General features: G+C 37.2%; 1 protein-coding gene across 1 annotated transcript in view; it reads left to right on the plus strand.

Moving 5' to 3' along the window:
* Window positions 1-26,257, plus strand: part of CNTN5 (contactin 5) — a 750,248-nt gene that overhangs the window by 347,656 nt on the left and 376,335 nt on the right. The window contains exon 4 of the mRNA XM_087937063.1: window positions 18,890-19,021. Coding sequence (XP_087793189.1) covers window positions 18,967-19,021 — 55 coding nt within the window. The 5' untranslated portion in view covers window positions 18,890-18,966. The remainder of the gene's footprint in view (window positions 1-18,889; window positions 19,022-26,257) is intronic.

Here is a 26,257-nt window from a genome sequence, read left to right on the forward strand (position 1 = left end):
CTTCAGAATTTCATTGTTAATTCTTTTTTTATTAATATTTATTAAAATTATTAAAATTCTATTATATATGTGTGTGTGTGTGTGTGTGTGTGTGTGTGTGTGGTATTCAGCTTTGTTCAGGTATTTTCCCACTTCATTATAGTTGTGCTTTTAAAATTGTAGCAATGTTTCGGCAGAATCTCACCTGCCATCATCAGGCTTCTGTATAGTGTTCATATGGACACTATACAGAAGCCTGATGATGGCAGATGAGATTCTGCTGAAACGTCGCTACAACTTTAAAAGCACAACTACAATGACGTGGGAAAATACCCGAACAAAGCTGAATGCCATATAGATAGATAGATAGATAGATAGATAGATAGATAGATAGATAGATAGATAGATAGATAGATAGATATAGATATAGATATAGATATAGATATAGATATAGATATAGATATAGATATAGATATAGATATAGATATAGAATAATAAAAATATGAAAAAGGGAAAAGATAGGGGAAGGGAAAATGCAAAGGAATAAAGAAAAAGGAAACCAAATAGCTTCCGACTTTCTTCAATACTGTTAAAAATACAAACAGTATACGCCAGCCTTGTACAGTAATTTAAAATTCAATAATACCCGGTATTTCTATAATCACAAAGATTTCTAATTGTCAAATTCCCAAATTAATATAGTATTTTTTTTAGTTTGTAGCAAAGAATCCAAAAGTGGTTTTCATGTAGAAACAAAGACAAAGTCTTTTCTTTAAAGTTAATTTTAACTTTACTAGTTAAATTAATAGTAGGTAGTTAATTTTGCCATTGCAACCTGTTCCATTATCTTTACTATCCATTCTCCCATTGTGGGAATCTGTGTGTTTTTCCATATCTTTGCATACAAAAGTCTTACTGCAGTTATCATATAAAAAAACAAAAGTCTTATTTTTTTTCTCTCCATCAAACCTAAAAGAAAAATATCTGGTTTCAATTGTACATTTGTTTTAAGAACTCTCTAAATTAAAATAGATATTTGATCCCAATATCTCTTAACCTTCTTACAGCTCCACCAATGGTGATAATAGGTACCTTCAGAATTATTACATTTTCAACATATGTTTAACACACCATTATACATCTTTGACAATTTATCAGGTATTAAATACCAATCATCTTGTAGAAATTCTCTTCCAAATTATAGCTCAGAGGTTAATTTAATTCCCGTGCTCGTCTTCATTATCAGTTCTAAGGCTGGTTGTTGTACCTACTGTTATTAATTTGGTCTTCTTTATATTTAATGTTAGTCCCATTCTTTCTCTGTGCTCCTTAATATTTATTACTTGAGCTTACAGATACCTTGTATTTTCAGTTATTAAAATAGTATCATCAGTATAGCTTGGATAATTGAGGCTATTTCATCCAATTTTAAAATAGCAGTCACCAATCCAGCGTCCCTTAATATATAGTCAGTATGTAGGTTGACTATGGTTTAGACAATTAACCAAATTTTATTTATATGCAAGATGCAATGAACCAGAAATAACCTACATAGATTGAGTTCTCACAACACATTAGGCTAAAATGCAGGCTGTTAATTTGGGGTTCAGTACTTACCATCAACAGAGTAATTTTGTGTTGTTTACATTAACTGCCAACAGAGCCTTTTCAGGAAAATGAGCAAATGGGTGACCATCTTAGATTTTATCCAAAATGTGGTTCATTATCTGCAATTATAAGATAAAGAAGAACCTAACCAACATCAACAAAGAAGCAGCAGAAGGAAATCTAAGTGTAGCAGGTGTAATACTCCAAGTATAGAAACAAGATCAAGGAAGAAAAGGATGGTGAGGGCTGAGAAGAGAAAAATTCTCATACTACCTGTGTTTAGAGAAGAAATAAAAAGGGAGATTTCAGTATAAATGATCAGTGTTTGATTTCAAGAACTGAAGACATGGGAAAATAAAAAAGAATCAAGGAAATAGGAAATAGTTAAGTGAAGAAAATACAAAGCTAAGAAATGTCGAGATAGGAAAATGTAAGATAGTACATAAAGATAGGAAACTATAACTCTCAAAAGATAAAAAGTAATTGTATGTAATGGGTAAACCTTATAGCAATAGAAAACCCTAGATCAAGGGTCTTCAAACTTGGCAAGTTTAAGACTTGTGGACTATAACTCCCAGAATTCCTGAGCTAACATGACTGAGGAGGAATTCTGGGAGTTGAACTCCACAACTCTTAAAGCTGTCAAATTTGAAGACCCCTGCCCTAGATGAAGATAGGTAGTAAGACGTAGACATACTCGGAAATGCTATGATTAAATGTAAAGAATAAGATAATTAAAATGTTGCTTTTGTGTAATAAAAGAATATGGGGAGGAAAGAATCTATGTCTTTGTGTCTATGATTTGCTCAAGAAAATTCTAATGTATCTAATAGTTCTCTGGAGTTTTGCAGAGTGAAACCTTTTGGTACATTTGGTAATCCCAGATCAGATGGATCAATATACGTATAATATTCACAGCCATAAACTTTACTCAAAGATTATTTTCATAGCATTGGTTTCACATGTTTGCTAAACCTTTGCTGTTACTAGATACAAAACTGGAGAATCACATTGATATAGGATGCAAAATTTATTTTGAATCCAAACAATACACTAGATTTTCAAAAGATTTTAAAGATTTTAAAGATTAATATACAACTGAAGCCAGAACTTTTCCTTTTGATACTGATAAACAATTGAAAAAAACATCCTGAACTTTGTGTATATACGTGAAAACTTACAGTGAGTTTATTAAATGCAAAAAAAGAGGAAAGAATTGGGAATATCTGTGACAAAGGAATGGTTGCTGAAGATGACAGAACTCACTGAAATAGCCAAATTGACTTGTTTGATTACAGAAAAAAACATTATCTACATAGATTGGCGACTGAAAACCCCTTATGAATGTTTTTGCATTAAAAATGAATTTATGGTTGATTGGATGATTAGAGAGGATAAATTATAGATAAAAGAGAGTCATACTGTAACTTTGAAGAGAAGTTAATTTATGATATATACTATTAAAACTTCTGTGTCTGTAACCTTTAGTTGGGTGGAGTAAGGCATATGAAGGCAACAATTTTTGAATCAAGGTACCTCAAATAAACTAATTTGCAAAATGGATCCAAAATCCAGAACCTATGAATCACATAGGATTGAAATTTTGCAAATTTTGAGTCACTTCAGTGCTGCCAGAGGAGTGGTCAACTAGAGACAATCCAGCAGTAAGTTGGAAGCCATTCCCTCTATCTTTTTTGCTCTGTTTCTCTGTTTAAATAAGGAAATACCACTGAAATTATGAATCGTAAATTGTCTGTTTAAACTTATAACTGCTGTAAAGAAGATATGAAGCCATTTCTTTACATCCTTTTCCTTCCTCCTCTTCCTCCTCCTCCTCCTCCTCCTCCTCCTCCTCCTCCTTTTCCTTCTCTATTCTTTATTTTTGCCCTTTTATTTTTTTTTCTTTCATTTCCCCCTTTCTTCTCTTTTCTTTATAGTATTTTGCCTGTCATCCAAGAAGCTTCTTCGGCTCAGAGCTGCAAAAGCTTCTTGGATGAGAAGCAAAAAAGTCCAGCTGCCTCTTGAAAAAGCACCATTTGGGCAATGCTTTGTTTGTATATGTAAAACTTCATTCCGACTTTTAATACTTCTGAAGCAGAGATGCCGTTCAGCTAAAAATATTACACAACCTTCGCGTCTGTTAATGATAAGTGTAGCTCCCAAATAAGTTTAAGTGGTAAATTGGAAGTATATTGTGAATTACTATTTTTGCCATAGATGGAAATATAATTAATTGTGCTGCCTTTGTGAGAACATGCAGTAAAAGCTCTGTGGAGTAGAGAAAGAAAATCATTTGCTGCATAATTCGCTGATGAGAATATTTTACTGTTGAGTGTCATGTTTTCTGACATCTATTCATAACTTCCTAGTGCTTGCACATTTTTCAATCTATCCAAACGAAACAGAAGTTAGTAGCATTATCTGTGGACTGTTTAGAATTCTAAGAGGTTTCTTTTGTAATTGACATACTATATTTGTAGAATACCTTTCTGCACATTTCTTTCTATTCCTTCAGCTAAAGGCCCCGATTTTCAAAATTTCTTTAGCTTGCTCAGTTTTTCTGTATTCATAGTGTCACTAGTGTAAGCAGTATATTTTTCTTCTCTGTTTTATCCAGATCTTACTTCGAGTCTCTTTTCTTTTTTTGTCTTTTGCTATTGTTATTTGTTGCTTCTCCTATTTCATTTGTCCTGCCTTAGTAGATTTTTTTATTATTATTTTCATCATTGTAAACCGATTACTTCATCATAACCCCGTGGATAGTTCTTCCTTCACTCATTACAACTTTCCTGTTAATCATCTCACTTGGTTCCTATCATTATTAGGGTTCGTGCACCTCAATTCATTCTTTGTTCATTCCAAGCCCCACTTTCAACCCCCTGAAATCTGAATTCATGGCCTTTACCTGGGGTGTCTAAGGGGAGAGGGTGTCAGTATTTTAAAAGGAGTGGTTTATTTATATTTCCTTTTACAATATCAGATAGCCCTGTTGACAGAAGGGAGAGAGAGAGAGAGAGAGAGAGAGAGAGAGGGAGAGAGGGAGGGAGGAAGCTCGTTCCCCCCTCCCCCAAAAAAACTATCATGTAAATAAAAAGTCAGGTACTACACACACGGAAATTTATCATATAAATACAACGAAGTATAAACTATTGTTATTAAGGTAAATTAATATCCAACCATATTTGTTAAAATTGTGGTTCCTGCTTCTAAAATATAACTTTAGATAATATAACATTTGAGTTGTGGATTAGTAAAGGCTCTTCAATTGCCACATTATTAAAAAAAAAATCATAGTGTTTTCCAGTGTTGCACAATTATTGTTTTTGGCTGCTATAAAAATAGATGATCAATTCTTCACTTTTAAGCTTTCTTAAAAGTCCTGTAAATGAATGTAATAACTATCTTTTAGAGCACACTGAATTCTTTGATTGGTGTTGAAACTTATTTCTCCAAAATATTTTTTGCCAAAAGGGTATAACTCTATGACATAACCAGCACACCTGAAAGAATGAGCCTTTTTCCTGGATAGGTCCTCCAGCATTTGGAAGAAAAAATTAGATATATGAGTGCCAGCCTAATAGAAGTCTAATATCAACAATGTATAATCTTCATTGAATTTCTTGCACTGAGCTGAAGTGAAGCCATCTGGTTTCCATAATTGCTGCCAATTTTTCTCCTGTATGAAATTACCAAGATCAGTATTCCAAGGTTCCTTTAATCCATATGATGGATCTCCTATTTCTAATTGAAGTAATAACCTACAATTTTTTTTAAATTGTTCCTTTTGGTTATCCTAAATAATAGAGAATTAAATTCTCGATATTACTATAAAGCCATGTTGTTGCCAAAACTCTAATATTTCTATTGGCCAGAAGAGATTTTAAAAATCCAGGGTATCTTATTACCTATTTGCTTTTCTGATCTTTATTAAATGGTTCATTGTTACTATAAAAATATTTTGGCTCTAAGGATTATATGTTATACTCTGAAAGATTTCATTTTAGCCAAACCGTAATAATTATCCTAATAAAAATATGCTATCAAAGGATTTTAAGGAACAATGTCTCATATTAAAAATGTGTATTTATTCTTCCAAATTTGAATGATGTGATGGACTATAATAATATAACAGGTCCCCAGTAAAGAAAGAACACATTCCAAAGGTAAGGCTAGACAAGAGATAGCACAGTCTGAATAATGGAAAGACGAAAATATGTAGGATAGCCATTCCCTAGAATCGCCCTGGTTATATCTATGTTAGGTTAAGGTAGTATAGGTTTACTCTGGCAAGATTCTGTTTATATGGTATGAGCAAATAAAGAATTGAACTTTGGTTGGGCCGTGTTAAATTGTTCTCAGGGCTAACATGATACAACTTGTTTTAATAAAACAAAATCAATCTGTTTTATTGGGAAAATGTTTTAACTGCAAAAAAACATTGATGTATAACTTATTTGGCTCTGACATAGTTTCAGTATGAATCAATTGTTTAGAAGGATATTCCATAATAAATGAAATCATGTGCCTAACTATGCTACTTTATAATGTTGGACAATTGGACAAACTGACAAACAGCTTCCTTGTTTCTGAGGTCTATATACAATTCTTTTATTTACTTTTTTTTTGCTTGATAACAGAAGCTTTCTATTTCCCCCTCAATATCTTGCAGTCTGTTGTGAAATTGCCACTGGGAAGCATTGAAATAAAAAAGTTTAACTGCACAAGAAGTTTTATATATACTGCTGCAATTTGCCCTAAAATGTTGAAAAAAATCACTATTTCATTTTTTTACTCAGTTTCTTCCATGTTGGTATATAGTTATTTGTAAAGGTTTATTGATGTTTCTAGTAATAGCAATATCTAAATATTTTAAAGATTTATAAATTATGGATATTTTCCCTTGAGTTTTTGGGTAAGTATGAAAAAAAACCATCAGATGTGATTTGTGAAAATGAACAGATAGTCATGTCATAATTCCTCTCACTCCTTCTTAATATAGCTGGCTAAATAGGACACATTTGAGAGAATCAAAATCATATAATCCGCAAATAGATTTAGAAGTCACACCTTGTTCTTAATTATGTTTCAGTTTTCTTGGGAAAAAAATTCTCAAACTTTGGACTGATCATTGATTTGCTGCTACATTGTAGAGTAGTACAGAATTAAGCTGCCGATTATAAGCAAATGGAACAATCTCTTCTAATTTAAATGTATTAATCACTGGAGTGTGATCCAAAATAATTGGTGCAATTTTAAGTTCTTGCAGGAAATTTTTAAGTTTTAGAGGTTCACACGAAATCTATGCTAGTGTGAGGTTTATGTCTAGCTCAATAAAATGTTTGTGGTTTTGCTGCAGGTTCATAATAGCCCATCTATTGATGAATCCATGATTCATCTTTGAATTTAGAAGCCTCTTATGGGTTCCACAGGTGTGCAATGGCTTAGAGACTGAGCTTGTCAGCTGCAAAGTTGATGTCCTGATTCGAGACCCAAGTGCCACATGATGGGGTGACACTCCTATTACTTGTCCCAGGTCCTATCTACCTAGTGTTAAGGTTCCAAGTAATGCATCTATTAAATAAGAACTCTGAGGCAGGCATATTCCTCAAATAATATTTTATTGGAACATATCAAATTGGCAATTTCTTGGTGGAAAACTGACTCTAGGTTCCCACCAGTTTTACACCCAATTAAAAGTTAAACTTTGTCACTTCCCCCCAGAGTCATCCATCACATGGTCCAACCATCCTTGGTGGTGCAGTGGTTAGAGTGCTGTATTGCAGGCCACTTCTGCTGACTATTGGCTGTTCAAATCCTACCAGGCTCAAGGTTGACTCAGCCTTCCAACCGTTCGAGATGGGTAAAATGAGGACCCAGATTGTTGGGGGCAAGATTCTGACTCTATAAAACTGCTTAGAGAGAGCTGTAAAGCACTATAAAGTAGTATATAAGTCTAAGCGCTATTGTTATCATCATGTAGTCCAGATGTTAGATGATCCCAGTCTCACACCTTTCACACACCTGCACCAATATTCTTGATTCACAGGGGAAAGAATTTTATTTTGGCTACCACATCCCAGCTATCTTTTCACCCATGTTCCTGGCCCCTTCATTCAGGCTGTGTCAGCCCTGAAGCTGTGAGAAGCGAAACCAACCTAGAGAAAAACTACAAAAGAAAATGGCCACAGTTCGGCCAACTTCAGGGTTGACATCTAGCAGTTCAAAATACATGTGGGAAACCTTGCAGGTCCTTTTTAAAACTATATCCAGTTAGACTGAGTCATACTCAAAAGACTCACAAAAACACTGTGTGATGACCTGGAGTGTATCAGAAATATAACAAAAACCAAAACATAAATAAAGGTCCTTTAATGCCTTCAACTTGGCTTCACTGTTTAATTGTTCACAGTTGAAGATTAAACTATTTTCAAAATAATATTCAAAATGAAAGAAACACAGTTCAAATTCAAAGAGTAGATAATGAAGCAAAAAACAAAAACAAACTGCACTGAATAAAGTTCCATGACAGACCAGGATAAATAATTGCCAACTTCAGGAAGATAACCAGGGACAGTCCATTGGAAGAATGCCAACCAAGATAAACCTCCTCTAGGAATAAAACACTAATTTGTCTCCAGCATTTATTAGCATGCAGGTCCAGATTCTTATGCAGATCTCACACCTGCAACCCATGAAGAGGATCATGGCCCTCTCCTCCCAAGTAGACTACATTTTACCCTGATCCTCTCCTCCCAGCATGCCTTAAGATGAATAGGGGATGGGCCTGGGTCCTCCTCTGACTGCTCAGCTGGCCTCTGTCCTTCCCCAGCCTCCTCCACCACCTCTGGAGCCACACTCCCACTCTCTGTTGGCTGTTCCTCCTCTCCCTCAAAGTCAGCCTCCACCAGGGACATGACACACTGAACCACGAACAGCTAATTTTTCATATCACCTCAATCCTTATTGGGGAGATATTTAATTTTCTTTGTTAAAAAGATATAAAAATGAATTATGAAACTTACAAGTCTATCTCTATGGAGATTTTCTGTCATCCAGGTCATGGTTGTCCCAAAGCTGCTTTTTTCAAGAGGCAACTGGATTTTCTGGTTTTTCCTTAAAGACGTTCCGCTTCTCATCCAAGAAGCTTCTTCAACTCTGACTGGATGGTGGGTAATGGAAGGATCTGCAAGGAGTATAAATCCTTCCATTCCCCACCATCCAGTCAGAGCTGAAGGAGCTTCTCGGATGAGAAGTGAAACATTTTCAAAGAAAAAACAGATAGTCCAGTTGCCTCTTGAGAAAAGCACCTTTGGGACTTACAAGTTTGTATATGATTGCTTTCTATTGCCTCTATTCTATCCTATTGCTATTACTATAACAATTTAAATTGCTATATATTACTATTCAATTATTATTACCATATTAAACTGTATAATGATACTATTATACTTCTTCATAAAGTATAGTGCTTCTTGAATAAATATTCCACAAACTAGACTGGGCAAAAGATGGAATAAAAATCAGCGGCACCTATATAAATAACTTAAGATTTGCAGAGGTTGTTCTCTTCTCATAAGATCCGGAAGAGCTACAAAGACACGTACAAGAGCTGCACAAAGTAGGAGAACCATTCAGCTAAAAAAATAAAACCAAAAAAGTAGACATTTACATTTACTTTGGCCAGTGGATCTCAATGGAAGTTGATATAACATTGAACAGCATGATAAATGTGGTTGGTAGGCATTTGGCAAGCTAAGCATAATTTCAAGAACAACCTCCCTCTATGCCTGAAGAGAAGAGGTTTCAGTCGGTGTGTGTTACCTGGTCTAACATATCCCAGTGAAACATGGACCCTAGCCTCACAATCAGTGAAAAAGCTAAGTGTGACGCAAAGAGCCATAGAAAGATATATGCTCAGCATTACAAGACAAGATAGAAGGACTTGCATGTGGATTAGAAAACAAACAAAAGTATACAATGCCATCAAGGGAGTAAAAGAATGGAAATGGGCTGGTCACATAGCAATGGATGGTAGGTGGACCAAGGCAGTTATGGAATGGATCCCACTTGATAAAAAGTGTCCATGAAAGAGACCAGAAAAAGATGGATTGACAACAAAGCTCAAGACCACATTGGTTGGAAACATGCGGAAGAGGCCTTCATCCTGCAGTAGATAGGCAATGGTGGTGGTGGTGGTGGTGGTGGTGGTGGTGGTGGTGGTGGTGGTGGAGGAGGAGGAGGAGGAGGAGGAAGAAGAAGAAGAAGAAGAAGAAGAAGAAGAAGAAGAAGAAGAAGAAGAAGAAGAAGAAGAAGAAGAAGAAGAAGAAGAAGAAGAAGAAGTCGTCTTCTGCTTTTTTCCCCTTCTTTTTACAGTCCAGCAAGTGGCATGCTTACAACTTTCCACATTGTTTTTTTATACTTAACATTTTTACTTGCCATGCTTCTTCTTCTTCTTTTGTTTTTGCTGTGCATCTTTTCCTCTTTTCCATTTGCCCCTTTCTGAAGGGAAAAAAAGTCCTTCTTTTATTCAACTGCTCTACTCTCTTTGCTGATATTTGTAGAATTTTCAAAACACAAATCTGCTCCTCTTGGCTGCTCCAACACCTGTTTCAGGGTTTATTGGAAACTCTGCCATGCTGACACTGGGCAGAAGGCACGAATAGAAGGGACAGATGGCAGCACAGGTGTTTGCATTTTTTTCTAAATAGCCTGTACTTTCACAGGGGGTCAAACAAGTCAAGATGGCAGACACAACCATACAGTCAAAGCCCTCTTCCCTTTTTACAAGGGTTGTAAGATAAATCAGCCATAGGATGTAAGGACACCAGCAAACAAACTTAATTTACTTGTCAACTTCAGTAGATTGACAATGTGGCCAATGAGCTACTTATGGTAATTTCTTTGTGCACTGTCCAATGTATGTATTCTATGAATGAATCCTGCTTAGAAAACAACTGGAAAGGCTTTGAAAGATGTAAAAAGAATAGAAATTTTAAGAACAGCTGGTGAGATAGAACCTCTTTTGTAGAATTGGCAAGAAGTCTGGAATCTTGGAAAGATGCCAAGAGAAAAAATAATGGAAGAGGTGGCAGAGTAATATGCATAATTTTCAATGTTTGTACAATGCAAAGTGAATGTGTTTACAGGTATACTCTTAACAGAACATATTGATTTCTAAATAAGAAATGTAATTTTGGTACTAAGAAGTTGGACATTTCCCAAGAAGAGAGTTAGAAAATTTCAACACCTGTGCTGTTTCTTTCTTTTCCCTTAAAAAAGCTGAGAAACACAAATTAAGTGTTTCTTTAACTAAGAAGGAAAAATATGAATATTAGTTGGTAGCTTTGTTTTATCATGATTGGTCTTCTCAGTTAAAAAAAAGTATTACAGTTTTGTAGAAGTAAAGTTTCTTTTTCTCACAATAGTGAATAATACTGTATTAATAGTTCTCAAAGTCAGGAAATTTCTCTTTGGTTCTCCTTGATTAGTTTCCATCCATTGCTTCTTGATCTGCCTTCAGACGCTTTAGAGAATATGTTGATTCATTCCTCTTCTTTGTGGCAGCCTCTTAGATTTTGAGACTTCTGAGAATACAACAATGAACATTTCATTCTTCCTTCTTTGGACAACAAAGGAAAAAAAATGGATCATTTAACAAATTGTTGTATATAGTTATTTGCATACTTGTAATACTACATTCTGATTGGACCGCTTTTGCCGCCTATTGATTGATTACTTAAATACTATTGCAATTGGTCCTCCTGATGGCGGGAAGTTTAAGAAGCTGTCATTGGCCGCTAGCCACGAGCAGCCGCTATAAAAGAGGCTGCCGCAGCTCCGGTTTTGTTGAGGTTACTAATAGCTAATAAAGAGCTGAATTCACATTGGTCTCGAGTCAGATCTTTCCCGCGACAGAACACAAATCAAACTGAGCTCTCACTCAAGTCACAAGAGAGGTGATTCAAATCATCTTACTTGAAACACATTATAAACTTATACTTCTATCTTCTCTAAAGCTGAGAACGGTGAAAGGAAAGAGAAGAGAATAACCAGGGCCGCCAAGAGGATTATTAAGTGCTGGAACAAGACTACTATGGCCCCACTCACCTACACATTAAGCTAACAACCACCCTTCCCCACCACCCTGTGGATTTCACGTGACTCCCTACACTGAAGTATCTCCTAACCAACCGAGAGGCTCATTAGAAAAGGGAGGCTGCCAGGTCAACAAAGCAGATCAGAAAGCAGGGGGGGTGAGGACAAAGTATGAAGAAGTGGCATTGGAGTCCGTGTAGCCCACAAGTAGATGGGGTTTTTTTTTCCAACTGGGAGAATAATGATTCACTCTAGTCTATACAAATGAAACAAAAGTGACGCTTCCCTTGTCCACCCCTCCTCTCCTCCTCCGGTATATCCTCCTGTTTTAAAGCCACCTCTTGCCAGTTACCCTTTGGCACGGCTGGCACACACAGATCCTCCGACTAAGCTAACAGTGGCACCTCCTTCCTTTTGGCATGAAGGGTTTTGACAGGGTGAGAAGTGGGTGGGGTGATCATTGCTACCGCTGCTGCGCGGGAAGGACTCACCTTCTGTTTGCCCTCCGATGAGTTGATTTGATCCAGCTTTGGGGTGTTTAGCTGCAAGCCACCCCTACCAATCCCCACTACCACTGTCACCCGGGCGCATCCAGCTTGACACATCATCCTACTGTTTTTCTTTTTAAAAAATCGGTTTTGTAAAAACTTTTTTTTTTAAATTCCCCCTTCATGGGCCCCACTTGAACTCCATGGGCCCTGGAAAAATGTACTGAGAATAACCAGCAGTAGGGTAGACTTGGTTACAGTGGTGATGAGTGAAAGTCCAGTAGGACAAAATTAGAGGAAGGATACTGTGCTCCTCTTTTCTCATTTTGCAGAAGATTTACAGAGAGTATATTTCAAAAATGTACTGCTACTGTGTTTATACAGCCTACTATCATCCTAAATTTATCCCATTCTTCCAAAATGGAAACAGCTGAAGGCCCTTTAATATTTCCCCACTCCAACTACAGTGGGAACTGTTATCAAATTGACTCTTGAATTGATTTGAATAAAATTGTATTGCCTTCAAATTTCACATATTTGCAATGAATCTCGCCATCCTCAGGTCTCGAATTGCAAAATGAATTAGATCTTGGGTGATTTGCTTGATCTCCTGAATGCATTTCCATTTTATCACAATTGTTGGCAGGTTCCATAATGCTTAATCTTCCAACCGTCTCATTTTGTTGGGTCGCAGTTCGGAATACTGAAACAGGCCCACTGCCGTCTGAAAGGATTGAATTCTAGCTGAGGCCTAGTCAGGACTGAGATTTGGAAGAAGACAAAAAAAGTAGCGCTTTCTACTTGTCTCCTCTGGAAAATGTAAATTGTTACAGGTAGTCCTTGACTTACAACAGTTCATTTAGTGGCCATTCGAAGTTACAATGGGCCTGAAAAAAGTGACTTATGACCATTTGTGATGACCCAGAGTGTAACACAAACATAACAAAATCCAAAATATAAATAAATGTCCTTTAATGCTTCCAACCTGGCCCCACTGTTCAAAAATTCTCAGTTGGAGATAAAACTTACTCAAAAATAGTTTTTTAAAGAAAGCAAAACAGTCCAAACTTAATGAGCAGATAGAGGTGAAATTAAAAAAAACCCAAACAAACTACAATGAAGGAAATTCCACAATCGACCAGGATAAGTAATTACCAACTTCAAGGAGATAAAAGGCACAGTCAGTTGGAAGGACACCAACTAAGATAACTTCAACTCAAAATAAAACATACTTTGCTTTTGGCAATGCTTTGTGGTAACCATCTCTCTTGTATACTATTATCCCTAGCTGCAACTAATGAGGGGGATCATGGCCACTTCCTCTCTTGTAAGCCAAGTTATTTCCTTCTCCGTTCCTCCCTGCATGTCCTAGGATGAAGAGGGGATGGCCCTGGTTCTTCCTCTGACTGCCCAACTGGCCTCTGCCCTTCCTCAGCCTCCTCCACAACCTCTGGAGCCACACCTCCACTCCGTCAGCTGTTCCTTCTCTCCCTCAGAGTCAGTCTCCACCAAGGGCATGACACCATTCTTCACACATGATCAATGATTCATGGTCACATGATCAAAATTCAGACGCTTGACAATTGACTCATATTTAAAATGGTTGGAGTGTCCCAGGGTCATGTGATCACCTTTTGGGACCTTCTGACAAGCAGTGTCAATGGCAAAGCTGAATTCACTTAACAACCGTGTTACTAACTTAACAACTGCAGTGATTCACTTAGTAACTTGACAAGACAAATCATAAAATGGGGCAAAACTTATTTAAAAAAATTCTCACTTAGCAACAGAAATATTGGACTCAACTGTGGTCTTTATATTTTGAGTTGTTTTTAACAGTGCAATTTCATTGTAGATCTAAATTTTTACACAGGTACAAAGTACGGGGATTCTCAAAGTTGCTGTTATTAAATCTGTCTTTTTTCCTATAGTTGTGAAGTTTTGAAGCAAAATGTGTCATAATTTGAAGTGATAATAGTGATTATGGTGGGGCAGGAAAAAAAATGAGAGATTTTTGTACTAGGGGAATGGATGCAGCTTTATGTGAAGAGATTGCCGTTGCATATTGCTTTTGTGTAGAGGAACAGGGGTGAAGTTGTATATATTTTTCTGTTATATTGCTATATAATTTGTATCAATTGCTTATGAATAAGTTCAGTAATTAAACATGGCTCTTTATATTATTTTGACATTTTATAAGATTGTTCCATTCTAAAACATTTTACAGCAAAAAGAACGGTCAATAAATCCAATGTGGGAAAGGAAAATGACAGAAATTTGCCCAATGTTGTCTAGTGGTTAAGGCAGTAGGCTGGAAACCTGGAGATCATGAATTCTAATCCTGCCTTACATTTGAAGCCAGCTAATTAATCTTTAGCCAGCCACTCTCTCTTAGCCCTAGAATGAAGCAGGCAATGGAAGACAACTTCTGAAAACTGTAGAAGCTTTACCAGGCCATTGTCAGGAGTCAACGCTCTCTCAAAAGCACACACACAAACAACACACTTCCTTAGAGATAGTCCTCAATGTATGACCTCAGTTGAACCCAAAATTTATGTTGCTAAGGAAGACAGTTGTTAAGTGAGTTTTGTCCCATTTTATGACCTCTCTCACCACAGATGTTGGGGCAATCATTGCAGTGGTTAAGTTAGTTATATGGATGTTAAGTGAAACTTTGCTTACAAAAGGTGATCACATGACCCTTGGATACCGCAAACATCATTTGTCAGAAATGGTGTGTGGTCTCCTTCTTGGATGTGGAGTTGGAATAGAAGACCTACAAGATCCCTCTGTTAATCTGTTAAACTTCTGTCATAAATACGAATCAGACACGATTGTTAAGTGTCTGAATTTTGATCACATGATCATGGATGCTTCCACAATCATAATGATCAAAAGTCAATGTTTTCAGTGCCATTGTAATTTCAAGCAGGAACTAAATGAATGCAATAATGTCATGCCCCTGGTGGAGACTGACTCTGAGGAAGAGGAGGAACAGCCAACAGGGAGTGGGAGTGTGGCTCCAGAGGTAGTAGAGGAGGCTGGAGAAGGGCAGAGGCCGGCTGAGCAATCAGAGGAGGATCCAGGCCCATCCCCTATCCATCCTAGGTCACACAGGGAGGAGAGGATCAGGGAAAAGCGAGGTCTACTCAGGAGGAGATAAACATGATCTTTCTCGTGGCTTGCAGCTGGGACCTGTGTATATAAGTTTGTAACTGCATAGTCAGAATTGTTGGAGTCAAAGTTTAGTGTTTACTTTAAAAGAGGCTTATCTTTGCTGGCGTTCTTCCCATGGACTCTCCTTGGTTATCTCCTGGAATGTATGATTAATTATCTTGGCTTGCTTCGGAACTCTTGTCAATGAAGTTTGTTTTGGTTTTCTTTTTGCCTCATTATTTATTTTTGTGACTTTAAACTGTGCCTAGTAAAACAGTGAAGTTAAGTTGAAGGCATTGCTGGACTTTAATCTATGTTTTGGGCTATTTTGAGAGACTATGGGTCATCACAAATGATCTGTTTGTTAAAATACTGAAGTTTCAAGATGATACAACAGTGATTGGTCTCATTTGAGACAATGGCAAATCTGTATACAGACGGGAGGTTGTACAACTTGCCTCGTGGTGCAACCAGAACAATCTGGAACTGAATACACTCAAAACTGTAGAAATGGTGGTAGACTTTAGAAGAAACTCTCCAATACCACCACCTTTTACAATACTAGACAACACAGTATCAACAGTAGAGACCTTCAATTTTCTACGTTCTATTATATCACATGACCTAAAATGGACACCTAATATCAAAAATTTCATCAGAAAAGCACAACAAAGAATGTTCTTTCTGTGCCAACTCCGAAAGCTCAAACTGCCCAAGGAGCTGCTGATGCAGTTCTATAGAGGAATTATTGAGTCTGTCATCAGTACCTCTATAACAGTCTGGTTTGGTTCTGCAACCCAACAAGACAGACACAGATTTCAGAGAGTAATTAGGACTGAAGAAAAAACAATTACTACCCACCTCCCTTCAATTGAGGACCTGTATACTGCACGAGTCAAAAAGAGGGCTGTGAAAATATTTACAGACCGCTCACATCCTGGACATAAACTGTTTCAACTCCTTCCCTCAAAATGATGCTATAGAGCACATCAGAACATTGGATTTATTGACCGTTCTTTTTGCTGTAAAATGTTTTAGAATGGAACAATCTTATAAAATGTCAAAAAGTGACTGTATGACTGTAACTTTGTTGCTTGTATCACTATTTATATTGATTGTTTCCTAGTGTAATTTGATTGCTTATCAGTACTCTATGACTATTATTAAGTGTTGTACCTTATGATTCTTGACTCTTGATGAATGTATCTTTTCTTTTATGTACACTGAAAGCATATGCACCAGGACAAATTCCTTGTGTGTCCAATCACACAATAAAGAATTCTATTCTATTCTATTGTAAATCAAATATTATCTTTGTTAGGTATAGATGTAAAAATATAAAGCTTAATGTAAATCTGTTTCATTACATGTATTTGTTTCTTTACATGTTCATTTATACAATTTTTAATGTATTTGTCAAAACAAACAATCAATACAGCAATATATTTCACCATAATCTTTTTTAAAAAAATATCTCACCATATTTGCTAGGTTCCTACTCAGTCTGCTGTTCAGATGCTGAATGTTTTTGGTTGCCTTTGAAGCTTTGTTTTCCCAGCCTAAATTCCTCTCCGCCTTCCTCTTAAATTGGACTTTTGAATCTTTTTCAAATAGAGGATTTTCCTAGGCAGGCTAATCCATTTAGCTACAATTGTCACATTTCCTTCAGCTTCTATATAGTCTGAAAACAACATTTCTCTTCTTCTTGAGGATAACCTCAGAATACTAATAAGTAGTTTTCAGATTCTTAATATGTAATTATTTGCTATTATCCTCTTGCTGAAGAAATGAAATGGGGGAGGAAATAACCACACAAAGTTAAATATTCTTAGAACGTACACTTTCCAACAGCTTGGTCATCACCATATTCATGTAAGACATAATTCACCAGTCCTAGAAACAGACTAAAGCACTGATTATCACAGAACTGGAAAAACAAAGGCAGCTGACAGGCATATTTCACTGAGAAGATAATTCTCGGAAGAGATAGATGAGCTACAAGGGGAATGTGTGTGAAGTTACTTGCATTCCAGATTTCTGCTTCACAGTAGCTGACATTCCCCATAAATACTCTGTACATAGTTCCAGTTAAGGATGCCTGAATGAAATACTGTCCTCCTTTTGTCAGTACCGGATACTATATGATGGGTGGACCTGAGATGAGAGTTTGATAGACAGCCATGTTTGGAAACAACAACAACAACAACAACAACAAAACCACTGAATTTGACATCAGGCTACACTCAAAGTGAATTTGCAGGGTTTGACCAGAGGCAATATACCTGTCTGAATTTCTGTGGAGATTGGAATTATTTTCATACAATTCAGAATAGATTTTCACAAACAGCAAAGTATACTTTGTTCTTGTAATAGGGCTGGGCAGTTCCTTAACAAGGCAAGGAACAATAGCACTTAGACTTATGTATCATTTTAGTGTTTTACACCCCTCTCTAAGAAATTTACAGAGTCACGGTGTTTCCCCCAACATTCTGGGTCCTCATTTTATGGACCTTGAAAGGATGAAAGACTGAGTAAACCTTGAGCCAGCCAGGATCAGACTCATGGCTGTGGGCAGAGTTAGCCTGCAACACTGCATTCTAACCACTGCGCCACCACAGCTTTTGATGTACCTCTGCAGAAGGCATACTGCTTTATTTCTATACTCAACTGTATGACTGCACTGCTTCAGTTCAAAGCTCTTCCTGAATCTTAGCCAATTTAGTAAGCCTTATCAAAGGGGTGGGTATTTAAGTTGGTGCAAATGTGTAGTAAATTTATTTTATTTATTTTATTTTTATTTATTTTATTTGGTTTGTCAATTGCTTACAAGATAATAGGTATAACTAAAACATAGTTATGAATACATGAAATGGATACATATAAGAAAAATAAAAAGAAACAATGGGAGAGGGACGGTAGGCACGTTGGTGCGCTTATGCACGCCCCCTAGAGACCTCTTAGGAAAGGGGTGAGGTCAATAGTAGACAGTCTAAGGTTAAAGTTTTGGGGGTTTGGGGAAGAAACCACAGAGTCAGGTAGAGTATTCCAGACATTGACTACTCTGTTGCGGGAAGTCGTATTTCCTGCAATCAAGTTTGGTGCGATTAACCTTGAGTTTGTATCTATTGTGTGCTCTTGTGTTGTTATGGTTGAAGCTGAAGTATTCATTGACAGTTATTCATTGACAGGACATTGCAATGTATGATTTTATATACTATACTTTGATCGGACTGAAGGCTGTGTAGTTCTAGGTTTTCTAGGTCTAGAATTTCAAGTCTGGTGGCATAAGGTATTCTGCAACGAGTAGACAGCTATCCTCTGGGAAAATATGAAAGCATCATTAAGAGGGCTATTCAGAGGGAACTTAGACAGGAAATTGCAGAAGGGAGAATGAGGAAGAAACTTAGAATAACTCCATCTTCATGTTGTTTCTAAGATGGGATACAGAGAAACTTAGAGGGGCAGCGCAAGTGAGAATTAGAGAGAGAGAAACTGAGCAGAGAGGAACTTGGAGAGAGAGAGAAAGAGAGAGAAGATTTATCGTTTGTGCATTATTTCAACAGGTTGTGTTTTTAATGAAGGAACCCTACGGCTGTTAACCACTACCCAAACAGGGGCTGAGGATCTTTGAAGCCACATCATGCCATCATCATGGAAATTCATAGTGCTTCTGTCACTCACTACCTACCTGTCAGGTAAGGCAACACTCTTAAACTGCTGTTTTAAATGCATGGTTAAGAGATACTAGAAACCCTGAAAAAGCTGTGTTGAGATAAATAGAGATTCAGCTAATGTATGAGTGGAACACAGAATTTGAAATGAGCTCTAGAAGAGCTCAATCCAACTTTCCCCTTCTTCTCAGGTGCTAGTGTGGAATGGCACAGGTGTTAGGTAGAATAAAACCACAACTTGTTTGTGAAGATAATATTTCCTGTTTGGTGGCCTAGTGAGGTGGGGGTTACCAAACAGTCAATAAAAGTGGGGGCAAACCAGCCTATCTTATTCTGAAACGAGAAGTCTAATTCAAGGGTATAGTCCACATAGCAGTTATCAGGTTCTCCATCCCTCAATTTTTACACTGAAAGTACAACATCCCATTTTAAAATCCTACAACTGTTCTCAGAAAGATTTTGTACACATTTTGCCTTTTAAAAAATCCATGAAGTTCATATTTTTTTATATACATCTGCTTCTCCCTTTCTACCAAGAAAACGGCATAAACATGACGTCCAAGTCCCCAAAAGTCAACTTTCACTTGAGAGCACTTTTATATTTCCTTAACACATGCAGCTATTGGTGCAATGTTCCCATTTTCAATTTGCTCAAACATGGCCTAGTATTAATATAATATGATGCCATTTCTTTTATGTTTGGAGATTTCTTTTTAATGAACTTTTCTCACAGAGAACAACAGAGATTAGCCGAGGGATCCCTTCTGCATTACCATCTGTACTGAAGCAAAATCTGTTATGGTAGTTTGCAACATTTCAGGTGAAAAGAATACCAGCCAAAATAATAGACCCTCCAGGTTTCTAATATTTAAGTTTATATACTATAAGAAAAAAATATTTATGTAACTGCCATAAGCCAAATAAATTTATTTATTTCAAAATCCTACAACTATCCTCAGACCAATTTTGTACACTGCCATAAGCCAAATAAATATTTTTTTGTTAGACCTGTTCAACATTTCAGACAGAAAATGTGTTGTCGAGCACATGGAGATGTATGCTTAGCACCTGTGAGTGGCTTCTGAAAACAAATGCAAATTTTCCAGGGGTGGGTTTCAAAAATCTACACAACCAGTTTGCTGCTCAGCTGCTGGGCCATTTTTCACCTTCGCAAGGGTCCAGAGGCTCCCCTTAGGCCTCTGGGAAGGCGAAAACAGCCTCCCCTGGGCTCTGGAGGACCTCCAGAATCTGGAAACAGGCCCATTTCCTGACTTCCGGTACTTCCAGAAGGCCCATTATCCCCCCTCCCAGAGCTTCCACATGGACCCTGAACTTACCTGCATCAAAAATGGGCCATGTGGAGATTCCTGGGAGGGGAGGGGTGGACCGGGCCAGCCAATTGGTTCAAATACTGGTTTAGGGAACCAGATGCAAATTTGACACGTGGCTCGGGTGAACCGGTCTAAACCAGTAGAATCCCACCTCTGAAATTTCCCCAGGATTGGGCACTATTTAATAATTCTATTTCTATATTCCTACAATTTGGCAGTTCAAATCTCACCAGACTCAAGGTTGACTCAACCTTCCATCCTTCCGAGGTGGGTAAAATGAGGACCCATATTGTTGGGGACAATATGCTGATTGTAAACCACTTAGAGAGGGCTGTAAAGCACTGTAAAGTGGTATATAAGTCTAAGTGCGTTTGCTATTTAATAATTAAATAGAATTATTAAGAGTGATGCACATTGCTTTGGATTCAAAGATAAAAAAGGTATTTTAGATGAGGAACTTCATGAAAGAGCTATGCCTTTTCCTCAGATTGTACAGGTGCCCAATTATTTAATAATCCTATTTAATACAATTAAATAAAATTCCAATCTACTTAGCATGAATTAACTCTAATCTATTTAGAATGAATCTATTTAGATTAATCTATTACAATCCTAATCTCTATTTTCTGTGCTTAATGTGATGCATTTTAGTTAATCTATCCTCTTATCTCATTATTACAAAATTTATTTGGAAATATTTGGTGATAGACTATCTTGTTACTATTATTAGTAGTGGTGTGTCCAAGTACACAGTGTGGTTTCTGACCCTTATGAAGATTCAAACTAACTCTGGAAAGTGCTGGTTTCATGATAGATGCCTCTTCTATGGAATAACACATGGACTGTACCTTATCTATTTGGACCAAAGTAATTTTTCATATCAGTGTTGCTTGCTGAGGACTTTTCAATTTGATTTTGCAGTCACATTTGTTTACGTTTTGTTCACTTTTTTTTTAACTGAGATTTACAGTTTGTTTACTGCCGTTACATTTGCTTACTGGTTTTATGAGATATTTGCTGATTTGGTTCCCTACTGATATTTCAATCTCTTTCTTGAGATTTTGATGCAGGGTGAGATTAAAAGCTTGAATGCAATTGGCAGGATCTAAAGGTGCTATTCCAAGATCTCAGAGGTGTCAATGGGATATTTGGCTTTATATATATATATAAATGGCAGAGCTTCTGGCCACCTTACAAAACATCTTCAAAATCCAAAACCTTAAGCTCTTTCTACCTTTGAAATAGTACTAACTGGGATCCAAAGTTCTTTGAAACTTTTATGAAGTTTGGGTTACATATGTTCTATGGCAGAGGTGTCAAACCCAATTCCATTGAGGGCTGCATCAGAGTTGTGTTTGATCTTGTGGGGGCAGGGGAGCATGACCAAGGTGAGCGTGTCAGCGCCTGTGGTGGCCCAAGACCTCTGCCAGCAAAAACAGGCTCCCAAGCTCTGTTTTCAGCTGCAACAGCCTCCTGCAACCCTCTGCCAAAAAAATTGGACCTCGGGAACAGAGCAGGAGGCCATCACAGCTGAAAATGCTTGGGAACCCATTTTTACTGGCAGAGGCACTGTGGGCCGATCCTTCACTGTTTCCAGGGCAGCTCTGTGGGCCAGATCTAAGCTCCCCACAGGCTGAATCCAGCCCACAGGTCTTGAGTTTGACACTCCTGTTCTATGGGATTTTTGGTTGCAACTCCTTCCTTTTTAAAAAAATATGTACATTATCTACTAGTAATAATATTGCTAAGGAATATATTGTCTTGCATGTGTCTATTACCTACTAGTAATAATTTTGCGAAGGAATATATTGTCTTGCAAATTGGGTTGACTTTGTGTGGCTAGCATTATCAACAAATAATCTTGTGCTTGAATGTAATCATTTAATCTGACCTTAAAGGAACTCCTGCCATCCAAGAGGTTTTTACTGGTATTGATTTTTTATTTGACAGATCACCAGATCTTTCATTAGACCACTCCATAGATTAAAAACAAACACAAACTTATTATTTCCCCTTTCAAAGCCAGATGCCAGATCAGCACATTGGGTTTAATTCAGAAACAGTCCAGATGAAATGTACTCTATGAAATAAATCATTTTGATTAGTTCTGACTTGCTTTAAATATACAGGATTAGGGCAAGACTGGGATATTTGTGGGTGTTGTTTCACCTGACTTTAAATGATCCTACATTAAAACTTGTCTCAAAACAGTTGGCAACTTCATTACTTACAATAAGGCTTGGCTGTAGAGGCAGAATTTATACCAAAACACTTTTTTTGCTAACTCAAGAACTAGAAGAACATATTATTAAGGACAAAAGGAAGAGTCTTAAATCTACATTCTCCTTCTGCCAGACCAAACCATAAAGAGTCAAGCCAGCTTGCATTTGCATAATTTCATTATTTACAGCATTCTTTTTATTTGATACACTGAAACATTCAAAGTAAAGTCAGAGTAGGCTGCAATATTAATATATAGATCACTCAAATTCAAAGCTGTTCAGTTCCCAAAGGATGTCAAGATAAGCTGTAATTGTAACCATGACATTTGATCTCATTATTCTATAATTCTGCCTGAGCTAGACAACTCTCTCACTGAAGAGTTGGGAAAGGCTTGGTCTATAGCTTGATGTTCCCCAGGTCTGTTAAATCAGACACTTCAGCATTTTAACTTCAGGTATTGTTCATCACAATCCTTTTAGGCAGGAGCGCAATGAATGGAGGCATTAGCTCCTGATAATGCTTAGAGACAGCACTTGAATGCTAAGGATATAAGAATATGGGAAGATGGAGAAAAAATGTGTTCAATTCACCCAAGGGGTTGCTTTTACTCCTTCATTCTTAATTCTGTTCCTGCTAGATGATCATAATAGTCTTCTTCTTCTTCTTCTTCTTCTTCTTCTTCTTCTTCTTCTTCTTCTTCTTCTTCTTCTTCTTCTTCTTCTCCTCCTCCTCCTCCTCTCTCCTCCTCCTCCTCCTCCTCCTCCTTCTCCTTCTCCTTCTCCTCCTCCTCCTTCTCCTTCTCCTTCTTCTCCTCCTCCTCCTCCTTTTTAGTAATTGTCTATAGCAGAGCTGTCAAACTCCCAGCTCATAGGCCACACCCACTCCCAGTTTAACAAATGGGTGGAAGGTGTTTTTTTTAAAAAAAAAACCTGTATTAATTATACAACTAAAATGTAACACATACACAACACACAAAAATAAAAAATAAAAAACAATTAAAATAATATGTCACCAATATTGATAACAAACAAGGAACCATCGACCGTCAAGAACAAATGGGGGGAAGTTCTAATACATCATGTGATGCCACCATGATAACGTGAGTTTGACACTCCTGATCTATGCACAGCAGGATAAAGGCTTCTTCTGAATGTTTGCAACCGTTATGGTCCTGAGCTTTGTTTTGTCAATTGGACCCGCAATACTTGCTGATGTCGTTGGTCCATTTTATTTTACGGCACTTTGGTGGAGACTTTTTATCAAGCGGGATCCATTTTATGAAAACCTTTGTCCACCTGCCATCATCAATTCTTCTTGCTATGTGACCAACCCATTTCCATTTCCACTCTTTAACTCTTTTGATGGGATCATATACTTTTGTTTGTTCTCTAATCCATGTGCAGGTCTTCCTATCTCGTCTTGTAATGCCGAGCTACAGTCATGATCTTGGCATTGCAAGATCATGATAGCATGCATGATTTTTTAAGATTTTTTTTTAAAACAATTCAACATTTAAAGGGTGGGAAAATGTAAATTTAAGGCTAATCCCATTTTCTTCTCAATGCAGCATGCCCATAAACACAACACAGATGCACAAACATGTTTCTCAAGTATCTAGTTAAATTGGAAAAAGGGGGAAAACCTCAACAAGCAAAATATTTTTGAGAAATTATATTTTAATTATATGTCATTGATCAGTGAAAATCTGGTCCCACAGACATGGAGAGACATCCAGTGTATTTTTTTTTTCCTATTTTGAAAGAGGGTGTTGAGGTTTTAGTTGTCCTCATTTTTTTTAAACTATGAAAAGTTAATTTCATAGTCTATAATCATGGGTGGGATTCTACCCGGTTGGACCAGTTCTATAGAACCGGTTGTTATGATTCTGCCCAGTTCGGAGAACCGGCACTGGCTGGCCCTGCCTCTCCCCTCCCAACCCACTCACTCCTTACCTGGCATGCATGCCATCAAACTTGCCTGATAAATTGTTATTTTTCCTTTTTTTCTCCCAACCATCAGCTATTCTGCTGTGCCGGGAAATTTAGATTAGCTAGAAAGCAGAAAATCTTTGGATTTCTTGATTTTTAGCTAATCTAATAAAAGCAGAGCTGAACCTTCCTTAGGTCCAAAGCTTCTATTTTTCAGTGCAGACTCAGGTAGCAGATTGCAGATAGATAGATCTCTAAGTGAATCTGTGATTCTGTGAGCAACTCAATCTGCCTGCCTGCTTTGCCTGATTTGGGGTAAAAGTTGCTCTTTTTTAAATAAAAAGTTAAATATTTACATAAATATTTACATACAAGCCAAACCCAGCCAGTCACGTGACCACCAAGCCACACCCAGTCAGCAAGCCATGCCCACCCAGTCACATGATCACCATGCCACACCCATAAATTAGGCCATGCCCACAGAACCGGTTGTTAAGAAATTTGAATCCCACCCCTGTTTATAATTGTCCTAAACATGTATCTCAAAATGTTGAGAAGTCATACTACAGATACTTCAGGAACCCAGCATGAATTTTGAAAAGGGCTCTAAGCACTATAAAACTGGAATGGAGTAAAACACTTTATTTGTGCTCGAGATTTTTCATACCTGGTTTAGAAAGCAAGTGAATAAATTTGGATATCTGAAAAAGTGCCTTTATTTGGGATACTGTTCATTTTCATTTTCCCCCACCAATGTATCACGATTCAACATTTCCTCATTTTTTTAAAAAAAATACTGTACAATATTTCATATCTCATTCTCAATGGGGTGACTAAGCTAAGCTCCTTTTTAAAATGTGATGCTGTGAAAATTAATGAGTGAATTTATATTCTTAAAATGCAATCCACCCTTCAAAAAAAAAAAAAAAATTGGAGTTTCCGTGAAAGTAGCGTGTTTTTACCACTGTTGTGCACGGTCGGGTTTTAGTTAAAGTGACAGGTGAAATACAAGTCAAGAGCACTAATAAGACAATATTAATGTGTGTTTCTTCCTCTTGACCCCTTTTATTTCACTCATGGCTTTTAACACAAAGAAACATTTCCTTCAGTCCAAGAAGCTGCATCTACAGACATCTGTTATACACCTCCCATTGGTGACTTTAAATTGGAAACAGCAGGGCTTCATGGACAGTTGGTCAAACTATTTTATAGACCAGAACAAAGTTCCCCTTAAGAAATGAGCATATGTGGGATTAATGGAAATTTCAGCACCCTTCTGCCACCCTGACCTGCAGCTATGGATGGGAGAAAGAACTTTGACCCCCTTATTTGATCCTTTCCTCTCCATCTGGCAAGTTGGTGGCTTGGAGATGGACTGATGAGAAGATCTCAGAGTCCTTCCCAAAAGTTGATCAATACACAGCATTCATTTTTCATAATGACACCAGCCAAAGTACAGTAAACATTCGATATATAAATACATGAAAATAGCAATAAAACCCCAACACTCAAAATTCATTAACCATGCCCATCTAATATCTAAGCAAGGGTACTGTGATGACCCAGAGTGAATCAAAAAATACAACAAAAACCAAAATGTGAATAAAGGTCCTTTAATGCCTTCAACTTGGGTTCACTGTGTAATTGTTCACGGTTGAAGATTAAACTATTTTCAAAATAACATTCCAAATGAAAGAAACACAGTTCAAATTCAAAGAGCAGATAACAAAGCAAAAGCCCAAAACAAACTGCACTGAATAAAGTTCCACAACAGACCA

The sequence above is a fragment of the Pseudonaja textilis genome, chromosome 7 (genome assembly GCF_049901715.1).
Source record: "Pseudonaja textilis isolate UNSWEBS1 chromosome 7, rPseTex1.2, whole genome shotgun sequence".
NCBI lineage: Eukaryota > Metazoa > Chordata > Lepidosauria > Squamata > Elapidae > Pseudonaja > Pseudonaja textilis.